The 21,164-nt window shown below is 38.9% G+C and overlaps 1 protein-coding gene across 17 annotated transcripts in view; it reads right to left on the bottom strand.

Moving 5' to 3' along the window:
- Nrm (neuromusculin) overlaps positions 1-21,164 on the bottom strand; it is a 457,462-nt gene that overhangs the window by 41,830 nt on the left and 394,468 nt on the right. For 12 of the 17 annotated variants that reach the window (XR_013080582.1, XR_013080588.1, XR_013080584.1 and 9 more), the window contains 3 exons: positions 18,589-19,004; positions 16,296-16,403; positions 13,038-13,159 (listed from right to left, as the gene is read on the bottom strand). Coding sequence is in view for 7 of the 17 variants with exons in the window: in XM_076776376.1 (XP_076632491.1) it covers positions 13,038-13,159; positions 16,296-16,403; positions 18,589-19,004 (646 nt within the window). In the remaining 10 variants the exon portion in view is untranslated. The remainder of the gene's footprint in view (positions 1-13,037; positions 13,160-16,295; positions 16,404-18,588; positions 19,005-21,164) is intronic. The other 5 variants (XR_013080589.1, XR_013080590.1, XR_013080591.1 and 2 more) reach the window with 3 other exon arrangements.

The raw sequence follows: 21,164 nt of genomic DNA, 5'->3' as shown, positions 1-21,164 counted from the left end.
ACAGAGTGGAGAACAAAGTGTACAAGCTTGTAGAATTATCAGCAAAATAGAAAGCATTTTCGCGAAAATGAAAATGAAATTGATCCAGAGAACTTATATGTTTATTTTCGTGCTGTTCTTCGACTCGAAAATAACCAGTGGAGCGGAAGAATTCCTCCGTTCAATTCCAAGAATGTTTAAACTTCGATCAAATCTCGCCACGCTTCCAATAACACCGCCAAACGATTTAAAATAAATCTTTCTCTAAGAACGCGTACATATTTATTAAACGTAAATATTCCCAAAATGTTCCGGAACAATCTCGAACTGGAACGAGCGAACCAACGCGAACTCCGATTTAACTTTCCGTTGGCCCGCTATCGGAGCGTTTTCCCAAGGTAACGCGATCAAAGAGTCGATCAATTGTCCGTGTTAATCGTTTACTCGCGCCGGTTGGTTAATTAGCGCGGCCCGACGGGGAAGATCAGTGTCAAGCTCGGGGTCGTGGGGTCGAATGCAAGGTTAACGACGCGAATGCGCGGGAAACCGTACAAAGGGCTCAGCTTGCGGTCGAATGTCAATTATAAGATTTGTAATTATTGAAATGGATGTCCGTTCGAGGCGTTGAAAGGGCTTTGAACGCACCTGATCTCCACGAGGACAATTTCGCGTAATCACAGAAGACACAGGTAACGCGAGATGCAAATTGGCCGACATTCATCGACTGATTATTTAGCGTACGAACCATCGAACTATTTAGTCATTTTTCTTATTAATTGAGGATCTTGGTGGACCTTTTGGTTCCTCCGTCTTGTCCAGTTGGAATTATATTTCAGTCGATATTTATCATAAAATAGAGTGGGAACAGCGAGGCAAAATGGGGATGCTACTTTTTGTTGTTAAAATATAATATAATAGGTAGCCGTGACATTTTTTGTCGCTTGGGGGCGTTTCTGATGAGTTTGACCAGGTTCGATCAGGTTTGAATCAACTTAGGAACACGCAAGAAGATTCTACTCTGAATTGTTTGTCGATGTACTGTATTATGTATGCTCTAATATCATCGAGATTCTAATTGTATTACAATTTCAGCTAGAAAAGGCGTTTTTGATGAGTTTGACCAGATTTGATCGAGTTTGACTAGGTCTGATCAGGTTTGAATCAACTTATGAATGCACAAAAAGATTCTATCCTGAATTTTTTGTGAATGTATTGTACTATGTATCTACGGAAGCATAGAGATACTAATTGTATTCAAATTTCATCTACGAAAGAGGCGTTTTTGATTAGTTTGACCAGGTTTGACCAGGTTTGAATCAACTTACAAACACGCAATAAGATTCTATTTTGAATTTTTATCGATGTACCGTATTATGTCACTAAAATACCAATTGTATTCAAATTTCGACTATGAAAGAGGCGTTTTTGATGAGTTTGACCAGGTTTGATCTGGTTTAATCGAGTTTGACTAGGTTTTATCAGGTTTGAATCAACTTATGAATGCACAAAAAGATTCTATCCTGAATTTGTTGTCTATGTATTGTACTATCTATCTACTGAAGCATAGAGATACTAATTGTATTCAAATTTCATCTACGAAAGAGGCGTTTTCAATGAGTTTGACCAGGTTTGATCAGGTTTGAATCAACTTAAAAATACACAAGAAGATTCTATTCTGAATTTTTATCGATGTACCGTATTATGTCACTAAAATACCAATTGTATTCAAATTTCGACTATGAAAGAGGCGTTTTCGATGAGTTTGACCAGGTTTGATCAGGTTTGAATCAACTTAAAAATACACAAGAAGATTCTATTCTGAATTTTTCGTCAATTGTATCATACGTGCACTAAAGTCATCGAGGTAATTACCGCATTGCAACTTCAGATACCGAAGAAACCAGAACTTAGAGAAAATGAAATAAAATACCCGTACACCGTGAGTCTTAAAATTAATATTGTTTCGTTTATACAGCGAGTCATCGATTGAAATAGGTACCCGTGATAGTAGCCTTTAAGTATCGTCGAAATCAGACTTTTAATTTCGTGTTTTCTTTCCCGGGGCGCAGCACGGGTCGATCTCGCGGGGTTATTCGACCAAAAATGCCAGCTCGCGCGTGCAAAATGGTCGAGCAGCGCCCGTCGTGCATCACGGCGTCCGATTAATTACTTGAACTTGACAGACGCACGGGCAAATTAATACGACGGCGAAATTGAAGAAGTCGAGGGCCACTCGCCGCGGGAGATAAATATGTAAATTATCGATCGGCGGTCGCAAACGCGCGTCCGGATGTTTATTTATTCGGTGAACGATCGTGGGGCGTGAAACGCCGAACACCAAATACTGGTTCCCCGTTATTTGTTATTCCGTTCGCTGTTCCGCGGATCGAAACGATAATAGATCGACTATTTCTGCGTACATATTTCAATAAAATATCGTCGTGCTCTCGAGCGTTATTACGGGAGACTGGGTCAAGCACGGTAAACGCGCGAAAGCCTCTGAATAGTTTAAACCGTTTCTATTATTTCGCAGCCGTACTTACGGTCTTAATAACGTTCGATTTTAAGCGGTACGTAAACGAAAGCAAACAACGAAACGATCAATTTCCACGATATCTTTAATATAACGTATTTATGGACGTAAATTGCATAATATCGTGGACGAAAGTTCCCGATCGTCTCGTTCTATCTAATCCAGATTCGCTTAATTAAAAAATACGAAGAATATGACAACTTTTCACGCTGTGTTTCGATCTTGTTATTGTTATTCTTCGGTGGAGGGAATGCAATAATTGTTCGCGACGAAGGTAACCACGACTCCGATTAAAAATTTATTCGAGGATGTCCTGTAAATATCCAGATTGTTCCCACCTTATCGGTGGAAATATTGCAAGAGGAATAACGGAATGCGAATTTCAATCACTCCGCGGGTTGCGTTTGATTAATTACTGGAAGCTTTTGTTAGTTTCTTCTCGTCGGCGCGGCGTTGTTTGCAAAAATCGTGATTTCTCTCGTCTTTCGACGGAAGTAAATATCGCTACGCCCGGCAGCAGAATGTAAATTTTAATCAACGCATCGAGTGTTGGAGTAATTAATTAAAATGCGCGATATTCTTTCCTGTCGGTGCATGGAAATCTTGCAAAAGTTGAAATCGTTTTCATTGTATCCGTTTCTCCCACCAAATTATCATTATCGCGATACGAAAAAATATTTTAGGCCTCGAAGAGGGATAAAAAACTTTTTTAGTACCCTTACTTAATATATAATTATAGGAAAGAATCAAAATGAATAAAAAAGGAATAGGTTATTCCAAAAAGCTATGATAATCATCGACAATATTGTTTAGAATTTTTGGAGGATTTTTCAAAATACATTTTTTCAAAAAGAATCACAAAAATTGCTTCTTAATCATTTCGAGAAGTACCCTCGAGTTCTGACAGTAATAAAGTACGTTGCAGTCGATATTCACCATAAAATAAATTCAGAATCATGAGGGGGAGAAATGGGGATGCTACTTTTTATTATCGTGATCTTTAGAAGATACTTTAGTATAGATTTTTACTATTTAAATATAATACAATAGAGTTTTTGATGAGTTTGACTAGGTTTGATCTGGTTTGATCTGGTTTGATCGAGTTTGACTAGGTTTGATCAGGTTTGTATCAACTTATGAATACACAAAAAGATTCTAACCTGAATTTTTTGTCGATGTATTATACTATATGTCTACTGAAGCATCGAGATATTAATTGTATTCAAATTTTAGCTACGAAAGGTGCATTCGATGAGTTTGACCAGGTTTGATCAGGTTTGAATCAACTCATGAACACTCAATAAGATTCTATTTTGAATTTTTATCAATGTACTGTGTTATGTCATTAAGATACCAATTGTATTCAAATTTCAACTATGAAAGAGGCGTTTTTGATTAGTTTGACCAGGTTTGAGCAGGTTTGAATCAACATACGAACACTCAATAAGATTCTATTTTGAATTTTGATCGATGTACCGTATTATGCCATTAAGATACCAATTGTATTCAAATTTCAGCTATGAAAGTGGCGTTTTTGATGAGTTTGAGCAGGTTTGAGCAGGTTTGAATCAACATACGAACACTCAATAAGATTCTATTTTGAATTTTGATCGATGTACCGTATTATGCCATTAAGATACCAATTGTATTCAAATTTCAGCTATGAAAGAGGCGTTTTTGATTAGTTTGACCAGGTTTGATCAGGTTTGAATCAACTTACGAACACTCAATAAGATTCTATTTTGAATTTTGATCGATGTACCGTATTATGCCATTAAGATACCAATTGTATTCAAATTTCAGCTATGAAAGTGGCGTTTTTGATTAGTTTGACCAGGTTTGATCAGGTTTGAATCAACTCATGAACACTCAATAAGATTCTATTTTGAATTTTTATCAATGTACTGTGTTATGTCATTAAGATACCAATTGTATTCAAATTTCAACTATGAAAGAGGCGTTTTCGATTAGTTTGACCAGGTTTGAGCAGGTTTGAATCAACATACGAACATGCAGTAAGATTCCATTTTGAATTTTTGCTCTCGAGGTCCGACGATAGCAACAAATACTAAATTTATTCGATCTTAAAAGTTCTTATTCTTAGCCACGAAGACAGGAATATCGAGGTGAAAACAGGCAATATCGCCAAAGAATTATCTAAACTATACGGAAAGTAATTAAACGACCGATAGAAAAGGAACCGGGACTCGCTTGAACTACCGTCCCGCGTCGTACTTTAATTCCTCAACTTTCTAGTTCCATTTGTTAGAAAGTTTGCTCGAGAGTTAATTATTTCTGCTCTCCCATTTTCCCTGGGCCCCCGTCGTCCGCGACTTTCTGAATCGGAATAATAACGCACACTTGACACGATCATAGGGAAAGTTCTGCTCGTTTCTATTTCTGAAATTAGGACCGTGTCGACAAGACGGGAGAAACGCGAGAGGCGGAGGAGGGGGGGAAAACTTTTATTCATTGTTATCTGCTCTTTGACGTCGGGGAAGCGAACGACGGCGCGCGGATGTCAGTTTTAAGGTAAAGCGTGTTTCTCTGGCAAAATAACGTCGCGCGGGAAGCCGGGACTCGGTGAAAAAGAACTGTGTAGGACGGTTCGTTACAACGTTTTTTAGGAAACCTGCTTTGCAATTCGAACGAAGCGAGCGATACTCCCGAGGAATCAGCTTTGAATAGTCGTCGGAAGCCCCCGTCGTCGTCCCAGATATTTAAACTCGTCCTGAATTCCCCTTTCTCGAAAACTAAAAGGAGACGAGAGAAAAAAAAGAAACGCGAAACTCGAAGGGGTGAAAAAAGAAGAAAAAAAAAGATGAAATCACCGTCGAGCAGACGTTACATTGTTTACGAGCTATTCGTCCACCGAACTAACCCTTTTCTTCGACTTCTTTACGATTCTCCTTTGGTTCGAGATAATTAAACGTTTAATGGATTTCTAGTACAATAGAATAGAATGTGTAGGCAATTATCTCGCAGCGAAATGAAGTTTTAATTCTCTGGTTATTGTCCAAATCAATATTGTTACTCGTTAACGATAAACGGAGACCGTAGTAATTTCAACGTTCGATCGATGATTTTCATTTCGCGCTCATCAGCGGAAAGAACGTAAACAATGCTGAAATTAACCCTTTCACGCCCGAGTTATTCGAAAGGGACAAAAGAATATTTGTTTTTATACCCGTGCATGGAAACGACAGATAATCGATTCATGAAAAACGTTTCGACGTTTCGGGAACGTCGGACGATTTTTTATTAATGCAAATGCATGCGATAATTTGCATCGAAAAGTTCTTACGCGGGACGCGAAACCTTTTCCCCGCCTTTGACCTGTAAATCCCGGCTGAAAAATAGTTTGAAGAACCTTTGCTAGCCCCGCTCTTATTGTATTTATAATATTTTATTCCGCGGCTCGAAAGAGATTCCCGCGATCGCGATGGTAACGAAAGGGTTGATGCAATCAACGGTGAATTTTCATGAAATTCGCGTTCGAGGGGGACGAAATTTTTATCGCCGGCGCGCAAAATAACGAGTTCCGTAATACCCGAACCGGGAGAATGTTTCATGACGAAATTGGAAACCTTTGTGAACCTTTGAAAAATTTTGCGCGGGATAAACAATTGGAAAATGCTCTGATGTTCTGATTTTCGGCGTTTCGTACGGATACATGTTCAATTTCATCGCGAGAAGTGTGTTTTCCTCGATATTAAAATTAAAATGACGCCCGCTTAGGGCTTGAATTTTTCTGGTCTCGTGGCCCAGAGAAAAATTTATTTACATGGCCCACCTTATACAGAGAAAAAGTTATAAATAAAATTGTTACTTCGCCTGTGCAAATACTTTTAAATGATAACTTGGAGGCTTTTTATTCGATTATTATTATTTCAATATACAGGGTGTTCGTTCACCCTTGGGGAAAATTTTAACAGGAGATTCTAGAGGCCAAAATAAGACGAAAATAAAGGATACTAATTTGTTGATGGAGGCTTCGTTAAAAAGTTATAGAAACATTTCCGGCCACACAGTATGTTTTCGGTAAAGAATTTTTTTCTCGAAAGTACGTAGGATTTCGTGTGTATGTGTATCCATAAAATATGATTGTAATCGACCCCCGTAACCAACAATATTTTTTTTAGAACGATTTGAAACTTTCCAATATCGACGATAAATTTGTTCACTTGTTTGAATTTTTTTCTCGAATATGCGTAGGAATTCGGAAATATGTCTATTCAGCAAAAACGATTGTTACCGACCCCTTCAACAGAAAATAATTTTTTCAGAACGATTTGAAACTTTTTAATTTCGACGACAAACTTGTCCACTTTTTTGAATTTTTTTCTCGAAAATGCGTAGGATTTCGGAGGTATGTGTATTCACCAAAAATGATTGTAATCGACCCCTGCAACTAAAAATAATTTTTTCAGAACGATTTGAAATACATGAAATTTCAGGGTAATCATTCATTCATGATCAGACATATTTTCGGTAACGAATTTTTTTCTCGAAACTGGGTAGGATTTCGGGGGTATGTGTATTCACCAAAAATGATTGTAATCGACCCCTGCAACTAAAAATAATTTTTTCAGAACGATTTGAAATACATGAAATTTCAGGGTAATCATTCATTCATGATCAGACATATTTTCGGTAACGAATTTTTTTCTCGAAACTGGGTAGGATTTCGGGGGTATGTCTATTGACCAAAAATGATTGTTACTGACCCCCACAACCGAAAATAATTTTTCCGTGAATGATTTGAAATTTTTTAATTTAATTTTTTAATAACATTTTAACGAAGCCTCAAGCAACAAATTGATATTTTTGATTTTCGTCTTATTTTGGTCTCTAGAATCTCCCATTAAAATTTTTCCCAGGGGTAGCCAAGTACCCTGTATAATCGTTTCTTCCTTCAACAGGCATATTTGTTATATAAACACAATGTATTGTTTATATTAACAAAAGAGCGCCGAAAACCAACGTGAGTTAATACTGGTGGTTGATACTTCCATTAGTGAAGCGATTAAATGTCTTCGAACTACACACACGCAGTTAAGAAAGTTTCCCCGGTTAACTGATTATACCAGGTTTAGATATTGGGGTCACGAGTTCGTGGGACTCCACAGAACATATAGCTAGTACCAACTACTTCGAAAGCATAACTTAATAGATGCTCGTTAGGTTTGCGTAGTGTTTTATAGCTGGGGCAACGTTTTCGTCGTAGAATAAACGATTCTCCCTACGCGCTACGACCGTCAACGATCCAGAAGTTTCGCTCACCAACGACGAGCATCCATTACGACGATTCCAAGCAAAACTATCGCATCCGTTAAGTACAACGATAATATTTCTCACGTACTTTCGACTCGCGTAAAATTTACTAGAAAAATATTAATTTTTCTCCCTCGCGGCGGACCACGCGTAGACCAATACTACTTCGAGCGTTAAATTCGAGCAGCAGGGTACTTTCCTGCATCCTCCATTGTCTCGTTCGAGAATCGGCGGAGAACATCGATCGGTTTCACGCGATAAATAATAAAACCAGCACCGTGGCCCAACAACACCCGTAATGCATTGTCTCGAGAGAAGCGGCCAGAAGAAAGTCGTAGAAGGAGTCGTTAGCTTTTTACGAGACCGCGGCGAGCGCGCTCAACGACGGCCCCCTCGGTATAGTTTATGATGTCTGCCGCGCGCGAGAACCGAGGTTAATCCTCTCTTATTTAACCGAGTGGCCCCGTAATGACCGTATCGGAAGCAGAACGGTCCGTATCCCGAAGTAATTGAGTATGGACAGAAGCTGAAAGGGAAGAGGCAAGAGAGTAGATATTAGCGGGTCCCTTTGTCGACCATCTTCGGGGGCTCACAGAAGCTTTTACCAGACGCGTTCCCGTTCCCGGGGATCCATAATTCATCCCGGGAACCACTCGACTCGCCGCGAGAGATGAATATGCAAATTATTGATCAGCGGTTACATCGCGTGTCCGAATGTTTATTTATTCGAGCGACGATCCGTCACACCGTGAAACGCGAAACATCATTGGGCCACTTCGCGTCCCCATTATTCCTCGTCCACCGAAAAACAACGACCATCGATGCGATATAAATTATAGACTCGAAACAATATTTTCTGGCTCTCTTCGTCGGCTCTCATTAGCTCTCCGAGTTACCGCGTTCGACAATCTTTTTCTAGAGGTATGTATAGTTCGCAAGATTGTATAGTTCGTTTTTGTAACACTTTGACTCTAGATTCCTTTATCTTCTTTCTTCGATATCATCCCAATGGATTTAATTCGAGTTATTGCGTTCGATAACCCTCTCTCCAGCAAGATGTATAGTTTGTTTTTGTAACACGATCACTCTACATCGATGCAATAATTATAAACTGTAGACTCGAACGCTTCCTTTCCATTCCAACAGCGATAACTTTCCTAAGAGCGATGTACAGTTCGCAAGATTGTATAGTTCGTTTTCGTAACACTCTGACTCTACAATGTACACGTTTTCACTGCGAACTCGTCGACTGTCAGACAGTCGATAAAACCAAAAGCAGTCGATTTTAGACATTTACAAATTACACGAGTTAAAATTTGTAAATGCTATACAAATTTATTTCCTTTAATATTTCGATTTGAGGATCGTTTTTCGTGCGTTCGACGCAACGAAACCGAGCAGATATCGAATATTAGCAGGGAAAGCATTCGAAACTCGGTTCTGTGCGCGTAAAGGGCCACGGACCACAAAGTGCAATACTCCCCCAGTTCGTTCTACACTCCTCCGGCGTGTTTCCTGGCGTCCTCCAACGTTCCTCTTCAGGAAGGGCCAAGGCTCAGACAGCCAGCACTCGAGGTCCTTATAATGCGATTATTTCACGGTGACTTTCCTTGCCGCTTTTCGCGGTTAAGAGCCTCGAGTATTCCCGCGCTCCTGATATTTTCGACCCCCTTTTATCAAATTACCTTCATTCGTAGCCCCGGAGTTAACCTCTCCTCGGCAACCACGCGCCGCCCCGCGTAAGCGAAAACTATTGTCCTATTATTCGGCCCTTGGGCGGCCTTTCACGGGCACCGGGGTTGGTTTCTTTCGCAGCTTTGTCATCGCCACTCTCAATTTCGCTCTTTCTTTTTCTCCGTTCGACTCCACCGCCGCGTTAATTAATGCACCCACCCGAGGAACGCGGCGGACTCAAACGCCGACCCTTCAATAAAACGATAACAATGGACCCTTCGATCATATTAGACGTTCTCGAACAAAAATCAAATTCGTAAACACTTTTTTATTCTCCTGTATCGCTCGACAACTGAAGACTAAAAATAGGGGCTTTTTGTCGAGTCAAAGTTTGATAGAAAAAAGGGAATTTAGTAAAATTCCATGTCTAAAATTTTGCTTTTAACCCTCCAAACATATCAGACATCCTCAAATTGACCGGAATCAAATTTGTACAAGTATTTTTATTTTTAAACCGTTCGATCACTAAAGACGAGAAACAAATTTTGTGCTACGATCTGGGGGCTTTTTGGCGGCAAAATAATTTGATAAAATATAATGTCTCGATGTCGAGTCAATGTCTGGTAGAAATTTAGTAAAATTGACAATGGAGAACTTGTGGGGAACGTCATAGGCGTCGACAACTGAAGACTAAAAATAGGGACCTTTTGTCGAGTCAAAGTTTGATAGAAAAAAGGAAATTTTTGTAAAATTCCACGTCTAAAATTTTGCTTTTAACCCTCCCAATATATGAGACATCCTCAAATTGACCGGAATCAAATTTGTACACGTATTTTTATTTTTAAACCATTCGATCACTAAAGACGAGAAACAAATTTTGTGCTACAATTTGGGGGCAAAATAATATGATAAAAAATAACGTCTCGATGTCGAGTCAATGTTTGGTAGAAATTTAGTAAAATTGACAATGGAGAACTCGTGGGGAATGTCATAGGCGTCGACAACTGAAGACTAAAAATAGGGACCTTTTGTCGAGTCAAAGTTTGATAGAAAAAAGGGAATTATATAAAATTCCATGTCTAAAATTTTGCTTTTAACCCTCCCAATATATGAGACATCCTCAAATTCACCGGAATAACATTTGTACACGTATTTTTATTTTTAAACCATTCGATCACTAAAGACGAGAAACAAATTTGGTACTACAATTTGGGGGCAAAATAATATGATAAAAAATAACGTCTCGATGTCGAGTCAATGTTTGGTAGAAATTTAGTAAAATTGACAATGGAGAACTCGTAGGGAACGTCATAGGCGTCGACAACTGAAGACTAAAAATAGGGGCTTTTTGTCGAGTCAAAGTTTGATAGAAAAAAGGGAATTTAGTAAAATTCCACGTCTAAAATTTTGCTTTTAACCCTCCAAACATATCAGACATCCTAAAATTGATCGGAATCAAATTTCTACGCATATTTTTATTTTTAAACCGTTCGATCACTAAAGACGAGAAACAAATTTTGTGCTACGATCTGGGGGCTTTTTGGCGGCAAAATAATTTGATAAAAAGTAACGTCTCGATGTCGAGTCAATGTTTGGTAGAAATTTAGTAAAATTGACAATGGAGAACTTGTGGGGAACGTCATAGGCGTCGACAACTGAAGACTAAAAATAGGGACCTTTTGTCGAGTCAAAGTTTGATAGAAAAAAGGAAATTTTTGTAAATTCCACGTCTAAAATTTTGCTTTTAACCCTCCAAACATATCAGACATCCTCAAATTGACCGGAATCAAATTTGTACACGTATTTTTATTTTTAAACCATTCGATCACTAAAGACGAGAAACAAATTTGGTACTACAATTTGGGGGCAAAATAATATGATAAAAAATAACGTCTCGATGTCGAGTCAATGTTTGGTAGAAATTTAGTAAAATTGACAATGGAGAACTTGTGGGGAACGTCATAGGCGTCGACAACTGAAGACTAAAAATAGGGACCTTTTGTCGAGTCAAAGTTTGATAGAAAAAAGGAAATTTTTGTAAATTCCACGTCTAAAATTTTGCTTTTAACCCTCCAAACATACCAGACATCCTCAAATTGACCGGAATCAAATTTGTACGCGTATTTTTATTTTTAAACTATTCGATCATTAAAGACGAGAAACAAATTTTGTGCTACGATCTGGGGGCTTTTTAGCGGCAAAATAATTTGATAAAAAGTAACGTCTCGATGTCGAGTCAAAGTTTGGTAGAAATTTAGTAAAATTGACAATGGAGAACTCGTGGGGAACGTCATAGGCGTCGACAACTAAAGACTAAAAATAGGGGCTTTTTGTCGAGTCAAAGTTTGATAGAAAAAGAGGAATTTAGTAAAATTCCATGTCTAAAATTTTGCTTTAAACCCTCCCAACATATCAGACATCCTAAAATTGATCGGAATCAAATTTGTACACGTATTTTTATTTTTAAACCATTCGATCACTAAAGACGAGAAACAAATTTTGTGCTACGATCTGGGGGCTTTTTGGCGGCAAAATAATTTGATAAAATATAATGTCTCGACGTCGAGTCAAAGTTTGGTAGAAATTTAGTAAAACTGACAATGGAGAACTCGTGGGGAATGTCATAGGCGTCGACAACTAAAGACTAAAAATAGGGGCTTTTTGTTTAGTCAAAGTTTGATAGAAAAAAAGGAATTTAGTAAAATTCCATGTCTAAAATTTTGCTTTTAACCCTCCCAATATATCAGACATCCTCAAATTGACCGGAATCAAATTTGTACGCGTATTTTTATTTTTAAACCGTTCGATCACTAAAGACGAGAAACAAATTTTGTGCTACGATCTGGGGGCTTTTTGGCGGCAAAATAATATGATAAAAAATAACGTCTCGATGTCGAGTCAATGTTTGGTAGAAATTTAGTAAAATTGACAATGGAGAACTCGTGGGGAACGTCATAGGCGTCGACAATTGAAGACTAAAAATAGGGGCTTTTTGTCGAGTCAAAGTTTGATAGAAAAAAGGAAATTTTTGTAAAATTCCACGTCTAAAATTTTGCTTTTAACCCTCCCAACATATCAGACATCCTCAAATTGACCGGAATGAGAAAACAAAAATGAGATGAGAATCTAAAGATGAGAAACAAATTTAGTACTACAATTTGGGGGCAAAATAATATAATAAAAAATAACGTCTCGATGTCGAGTCAAAGTTTGGTAGAAATTTAGTAAAATTCTAGTATAGTAGTCGATCTTTCGAGTGAAACATGACAATGGAGGACTCGTGGGGAACGTCATAGGCGTCAGACCGCGTGAATGGGAAAGCAGAAGCATACGGACGGCGTCGAGGGATCTTCTTTTCGATTCGCGACCGAGGAATCGCGTATACCGCGGCCATCTTGGAAAATAAGAAATCCCAGTGGCGTCGAAAGGGGCCGCCATTTTCAAATCGTCGTGCATCTTCCGTCATTTGCATCTCGCTGTTACTAACAAGCACGTAAGTGGAAACTTACAAGTAGAAGATCATGCTTAAATAACAACCAGCAGGAGCCTGTCGAGCGGATATCGATTCTTTACTGACCTTGTTAGGCGGTGCTTGGATCCCGTGGAAAGGTAGGTTTTCGTAAAACGTCTTCGTACCGGGCTCGGGAAGACCCTCCGACACGCTGTTCACGTGATTGTTATTCGCAGCTTGATTGGGATCTGTAAGTGCAAATGAAACATGACTTTGCATAATTAAACACGAAGGACACGCGAAGTTCGGATTCAGGCGAGACCTACGAGACACGTGATGCCAGTATCCGTTTTGGGGAAAGTTTCTAGTGGACTGTTCGAGTAGAGGGGGGTTTGCTCGGTGCACAAGAGACAGACAGTGTGTATACGTGTGTGTTTCAAGAAAGAATTCACGTTTTTATCGGGGAAATATTTACTCGCGATCCTAAACGCTATAAGTGAGTCGCTATTGTCTATATCTATGCTCGATATTAACGTGAACGCATTTCAGGTTACGTTTCGGGATAACACTTTCAATTTTGGGTTTATATTTCTTCCTTTTATTGGGTATTTTCTTCTCCTATTTTATTTCTGGTATCTGCCCGGGCACAGAGATATTCGAGGTTAGGTTTCGTCGTAGCACCTCCACCTCGCCTCTTTGCACCCTTTTTTTTACTACGTATCCGGTTCGTTTCTCTTTCGATTTTATATTTTTTGTATCCGCAGAGCGGAGAGATAAAAATGTGCAAGCTGTACCATTCGATATGCTTCGATCGTTGCGTAAACTATGATTCCCGACGTTCGAGGTTAGCCCCTGGGTTTCTCCATTTTTATTTTCACCTTTTTTTCTTCGCGTATGTCCGTAATAAAAATGAACGAATATTCACGTGTCTACGAATTAAGAAACAATTTAATAATTCGACGAACACACCGAAGCCCGTAATAATTTATCATCGATAACTTTTCGAGTTGTTTGCGAAAGTTGAAAATTTCGTTCCGTTGGCAGTTTCGATTGCAGCAATATTTTACAGCCGAAATCGTTATATTTCGCGCAAAGACCCATCTCGGCGTGCAACGCGTAGCTTTAATTAAGTGAATTACAACTGTCTCGTAGTAGCGTTTCGTAAACACGATATGTATATCTGATTCACGTTATTTGCACACGAATGTTTGTACGTACAGGATTTATAACGAACCAACACTGAGATTGAATGAATCCAATTCGCGTGTAAACACTTCATTTTTCGATATACCTCTCGACGAATTCCATCCTCGCGCTGTTAACCGCAAAATACCGCGTACATTTTTCTATTACGAACCTCCCACGGATTCGGTTTGATCACTCAAAGTGTTGGAACCCGATCCTTTGTCCCTACAAATTTATTTAAACAGCGATAACCGGATATATTTTTACTCCAGTTTGCTGAAATAACGTTTCGGGGATATAATAAACGGGGATTTTATAGGATTAGTCGAAAGAAGCGTCGAAGGTTCTGACAAACATGCGTTCCGGGATCATTATCATCTAATTTGCACGATCATGCTACAACTTACGTAAAACGGTATTAAAATTCGATTTCTTTGTCTTCCATTTCGTCGCTGAAACGAGAAAAGCGTGTGCAAGACTAATTTTATTTCAAAAATTCACGACTTGGGTGCATCAACATTGGCTGGAACAAGTTTTAATTTATTAAAATAAATGTTTAGAAGGGTGTTCGTCGTGATTACTGACGGGTTTCACTTAAAATACGTTAAAGGCAGTTGCAATGAGATTACGCAGGACCAAGAAGTAGGATCATTATACAGAGTGTTCGACGACCCCTGGGAAAAATTTTAATGAGGGATTCTAGAGGCCAAAATAAGACGAAAATCAAGAATAGCAATTTGTTGATGGAGGCTTCGTTACAAAGTTATCAACGTTTAAAGTTCCGCTCGTACTGAATTTTTTTCTCGAAAATGCGAAAGATTTCTGGGGTATGTGTAATGACCAAAAATTATTGTAATTGACCCCTGCAACAGAAAATAATTTTTCCAAAATGATTTGAAATTTTTTTTTTCTGTCGAAAAATTTTAGTACTTTCTCGATTTTTTTTCTCGAAAGTGGATAGGATTTCGGAGGTATGTGTAATGACCAAAAATGATTGTAATTGATCCTCCTAGCTAAAACTAATTTTTTTAGAACGATTTGAAATTTTTTTTTTTCGTCGAAAAATTTAGGCACCTCCTACTATTTTTCTTATAAAATAGTTTTTTATGTGTAACTAATTAAGTTGAAGCTGCACGGAAAAGTTGTCTAATACTTTGTTGTAGGTATCCATGAGTTCTACTTCCATGATAAATTTCAATGAGATACGTTCACTATTGTAGGAGTTATGGCAGTTTGAAAATTGGACCAGTTTTATGGGGTTTTACTCACTTTATGTGGTCAAGGAACAACTTTTTCAATATTGTTAGAATTTCTACATATTCCTCACTAAAATACGCGTTGATTGCTTTTTTAAACATTAAAATCGTCCAATCTGTTCAGAAGTTATGACGTTTTGAAGATTCGCATGAAAATTCGGGCAGTCATTTCTGGCCAGAAATTATATTTTCGGTAAGGAATTTTTTTCTCGAAACTGAGTAGGTTTTCGAGGGTATGTCTGTTGACCAAAAATGCTTGCAATTGACCTCAGCAACTAAATATAATTTTTCCAAGACGATTCGAAAGTCTTTTTTTCCGTCCAAAATTTTCAGCACTTACTCGATTTTTTTTCTCGAAAGTGGATAGGATTTCGGAGGTATGTGTAATGACCAAAAATGATTGTAATTGACCCCCGGAACCGAAAATAATTTTTCCAAAACGATTTGCAATTTTTTAATTTAATTGTCAATAACTTTTTAACAAAGCTTCAATCAACAAATTCTTGATTTTCGTCTTATTTTGGCCTCTAGAATCCCTCATTAAAATTTTTCCCAGGTGTGGCCGAACACCCTGTATAATACAAAATTAAAAGTACAAGTAGCCAACATCGTCATTCATTTTGAAAATTGTAAATCATAAAATGGATTTAGAAAAGAATGCATTTCTCGCAAAAAGGGGGGGTTAGAATTTGATTTCATGATGTTTAAACAGCCAAACGCGGTTTAATTATTCCGCAAAACAGCTCAGAATGGATTTTGTATAATTAAGAACGTACCTTTAAATCCTGTAAACATTTTCGTCTGGTCGTAATCCTGTACGTGCAAATATCTCGCGTGAAAAATTGCTCGTCCGTCGTGCACACGTCGAAAACGAACGACGCAGGACAGAAAATTCGCGCTTAATCGGCACATGCTCTCGTGTTTGTAAATTTTTGTTACGTACCTGCCCCGGGTTTTTTCCGCTTACGGGAAACGTTGCCGCGATTCGATTCGCACGATGATTCCGCATGCAATATCCGCTGCCGTGGCGCTATTCTTTTGTAAGTCACAGCTAAGGGAAACACAAAACACAAAACGAAAAAGCAATGACACGAGGCCTTTTTTTTTTTTTTTTTTTTCATTTCTTTCGCATGCAGTTACGTGCGACCTATCAACCGGCAAAATTGCTTCGTTTTCCCCGGGGAAAATCCCGCGAAAATATGCGTAAATCGCATTCCTCCCGACTCGTCAAAATTTCTCAAAACGATCGAGGAAAATTTTTTTTTCTGGCTCGATGATACTCCCGAGGACCACTTTATAAAATGATGGATTGTTTCTTTTGAATTTTTATTAGAAAGATACTTTGAAATACTGTTTTTTGATTGAGTTCTTGGAACAGTTTAATTACAGGGTGTTCGGCCATTATGGGAAAAATTTTAATAGGAGATTCTAGAGACCAAAATAAGACGAAAATCAAGAATAGTAATTTGTTGATTGAAGCTTTGTTAAAAAGTTACTAACGTTTAAAGTTGCGCCTGTAGATACTTGGTGACGCAGCTGTTCTCAAGTTGTCGTTCTACAAGCGCAACTTTAAACGTTAATAACTTTTTAACTAAGCCTCAATCAACAAATTGCTATTCTTGATTTTCGTCTTATTTTGGCCCCTAGAATCTCTCATGGAAATTTTTCCCAGGTGTGGCTGAACACCCTGTAAAATTTTTGTTTCTGTATAAAATCCAGATTTGTCTCAAATTTCGATTCGTTAATTTCTTAAAATCTGTATTAGAAAGAGTTTGTCGAATAGTTTGAAGTATAGTGGCGGGGAGAATGTTTTTCCATAAAATTTGACAATTCAGTTCGCTTGTTTTCATCGAACAACCGAAGTATTTATCGTCGTGCCAAAAATTTCGAACGAAAGTAATTTGGAGGACGACGCGGGACGAGGTGAATTTGAAATTAATGAACGGAAAAATATGGAGATGGGAATAACGAGTTACAGGATAATAAATAACAACGCGGAACAGAGACAACGTAAAGCAAATATTTCCATACCCGTGAAAACATTATTTTAACATTACGGCGGTCGCATTATAAATTTAAATCGAGCATTGGGAACGAAATAACACGATTTTAGTTTGAAATCAGCTTAATTGAAATCGTATAAAGCGTCGAACGAAAATGTTCATTGATTTCCAAAGGCTCTAACACGTGTTTGCGACGTCTCTTTCGTCCAACGAATTAGATAATCGTGCAATCTTTGCATTTGTTCCCGAGACTGTGCCCATTTTGTAAATTCACTACATCGGCGAGCCATTAAATCGTACAGAAGCAATTAAACGGTACGCTCGGCATTAAAGCCTCCAAAATGCGTAATCGACGAATAAAATTAAATTCGATTAACGCTGGAAGAATTCGAGAGAATATTGTACATTAATCAAAGCATATAATATCCTGTTATGCGCTATCCCATACAGGAAATCCTTCGATTTGCGTAAATTCTGTAATTACGGTACGATTGCTCGCTACATTTCAAAAGACCTCGAGCATCGACTGCGATTAAGTATTCGACATTGCGCGCTTCAAACGGGCATTGTAATTTAAAAAGGCATCGCTGGGGGATTTAATAGCAATTTATTACAAAGGATCAAGCCAACTGTTTTTAACGTTGGCGAACAGATACGCGAAAATTATACAGTTTTTCGTCCGAACGAGTACCGGATATCTTCGTCGCGCCCCGCGCTTATCAAGTATTCAATAATACGTACTTCGATGAATATTTCGAAATTCCAACCGACCTCCGTTGCTTTTAATTCAGTGGACTCTGGATAATTTCCAATGATTATTCGAAATCTAAATAATCAGCTACAGAATTTTTCCCTCGATTCTATATGTATTTCCCATTGAAGAAAAAAATTAACTACGAGAATTTCTACATTTTCTGCGATCAAAGATTCTGCTGAAATTAAATAGAAAATAAATTCAAATAAATATTGTTAATTCTCCCAAGCTGGCTCGCGGTAAGCTACAAGAATTTACGCGAACGATCACGCGTCGAATCTTAAAAAATAAGAACGGAGTAGATGTTAAAAAGAGGAGTTAACGAGATCGTCTCGCGCTTCATTTGAATTCCCCGCGTCCTCCGGCGGCGCCACGGGCGCAAAATGAAAGACTCGAGCCGCGAATAATCGTGCATCGTGTCCGCCAGCGTTAAAGGGTCTTCTCCACCCCCATCCACCCTCTCACGGACGCGGACTCACCTGTCTTCTCTCTGGAAATACCGGGCAAAGTGGCCTGCTCTTTAAGCTGCACGCCAAACATCGCTTTAATTTTATTAGCCCTGGCAATCATGCCGTCGTCGTGCAGACTAGACACGGTCAGGCTCCTCCGAGCGTTCTCCTTTCTCCTACGGAACACTTTGGCCGGGACTTTGACGATCGTCGCCTCCATGAGGAATCGATCGGCCATCGGCTCGTCGCGACGCCTGGCCATCAGCTCGTTTCGTAGCGTCTCGCCGCCGCCGCCGCGGACGCTGAGGCCCGATCGAAGGCTGTGGCTCCGGTTTATGTGCACCAGCACGCCAGGCTTCAGCGGCCATCGCGGCGCGGCCGTCGTGTGCACCGGAAGTTGGGCCGAGTGCGAGGACGTCGCGGGACTCGGCGGCCCGCCGTCCGGACTGTGCAATCAACTTTCGTGCTAGACACTTATGGCGGTCACCGCTTTTCAGTGCTGGCACCAGGGAATCGAACGTCGGCCAAACGGTACAGCGTCGACCCGCCAAAAACCCCTCGAATTTCGTTTCATCGAAAATTTTATCTTCTCTGACATCTTTGGAATGAATTCTTTTAACTTTACAGTGAAAAAATCAACGCAAAACTAACCTAAAAACACGTGCTTGTCCTTGACGTGCGATCTTGAGAATTAATTGTTTTTTAACTCCTCGGTGGAAAATCGCGTGCCCCATATGCGAGTCACGCGGCAGTCAACGTATCGAGGAAGAGAGTTACTTCAGGAATATTTCTTTAATTTCATGTTCCAGAGTTGCATTTAACTCTGCTCGTGAAACTATCCTAAAAATACGTGTTTGGGTTTTACAGATATCTTTTTAGCATCCAAAAATGGCGTCGAAGCATGACAGAGACCAACATTGCGCGTTAAAAATGAACGAGAGCAAAATAAAATCGACGTAAACAGTTCCCAAAATGTGACGAAAACAGTACAATTTCGTTCGATTTTGAAATAGAAGCAACGTTGGCCAACAACTGTACCGTTCACCCTTATAGTTCGAGAAAGGGTTAAGGGTGGGGATAGGAGGAACGTGAAATTTTGACAGCTTCGGGAAAGTCGTAATTTTCTGACGTTATTCTTACTTCTCGACTTGTGAAATTTTCCTAGAATTGCTTCTCAATAATGCATCGCAGGAGCGGACTATTAACATCGAAACGTCTCGAGGAAAAATCGCGAAGTCCGAAGGTAAATTGAATTTTCGCCATTTTACTGTTCCATAATATAATCAACGTTCAATTGTACCCCCAGAGCAAAGGATATTGACTTTCCGCTGATCATTTGTTACAAAGTCGAGGGGAAATGGTTGAATAATACAACAGGGAAGGACACAGCACTTAAAAGGGTTGCCACCCTGTATAAAAATTGAAACGAAGAATCCTTTTGATTGCTTTCGGTTTTCTTCGCGAGACGTAAACCATCGAACGTTGCCCGCCGGTCGACGACGACCCTTTCAAACTTTTTAATTAAACTTCAGAACGATCTCCTTTCAAGTATTTTCCAAATATTTTTTTCGTTTTCGTTCTAATCCGTACCGAAAGTTCGCCGGCGGGGAAGAAATTTATCGCGTTCGAACGGTTTGAAAAAAATTCCTAACAAACGGCAAAAGAACCCGTAACGCGCTTCCATTGTCTGTTTTTCCGTTCTCGTGTAACGATACTCTTTGAATATCCAGCTTAAAAATCCCCACGAACGATATTTTCCGGCGATATATTCGAAAAATTCCGTTCAATGTTGATTCGATTTAATACAAGATTGAATTAAAATTGCAAACATTGGGTGGTCCAATAGTAACAGAATAATATCCTCCTTAATATCCTCATTATTTTATACAGGGTGTTCGGCCACCCCCGGAAAAAATTTTAATGAGGGATTTTAGAGGCCAAAATGAGACGAAAATCAAGAATACTATTTCTTGACTGAGGCTTCATTAAAGAATTATTAAAAAATTAAATAAAATTTGCAGGGCCAATTACAATTATTTTTGGTGAACACCCTGTATAATTGTTGCTAATAAAAATTAAATTTATTTAAAACGTTTTACTTTTACTTTCCTAGGGTTATGTTTACCCTGGTCGTAAAAACTAACCTAAAAAGTTTGGGGTTCACGGATATTTTTCTGGCCTCGAAGTATAAACGAGACCAACGTTATATAACAAACTTAACGAAAGCAAAACAAAGAAAATAAAATAAAATTTAAGCGTAAAAACATCAAGGAATATTTTCTCAAAGTACTCAAATCTGATTTTAATTTTAGTTTCTAGAATTCTATTTACCTTGCTCGTGAAACTAACCTGAAAAAACGCGCGTTTAAGTTTCGCAGATATCTTTCTGGCAACAATGGCGTCCAAGTACAATGGAGGCCAGCCTTACATTTTCAAAACGAACTAGAGCAAATGAAACGTTGTTATTTAAATAAGAATTAATTCCGTTTCCGTAGAGTTTCTTTGGTCGTATTGGCTCGCGGGCGTGAATTTCTAAAACGCTCTGGCTGGGTTTTGGAGCTCTTACGTGACGTCGGGGAACGTTCTAAATATTCTCCGCGCGTCCA

This window comes from Colletes latitarsis, chromosome 11 (assembly GCF_051014445.1).
Source record: "Colletes latitarsis isolate SP2378_abdomen chromosome 11, iyColLati1, whole genome shotgun sequence".
Classification (NCBI taxonomy): Eukaryota; Metazoa; Arthropoda; class Insecta; order Hymenoptera; family Colletidae; genus Colletes; species Colletes latitarsis.
The sequence above is the reverse complement of the archived record's forward strand: the minus strand, read 5'-3'. Positions and strand labels throughout refer to the sequence as shown.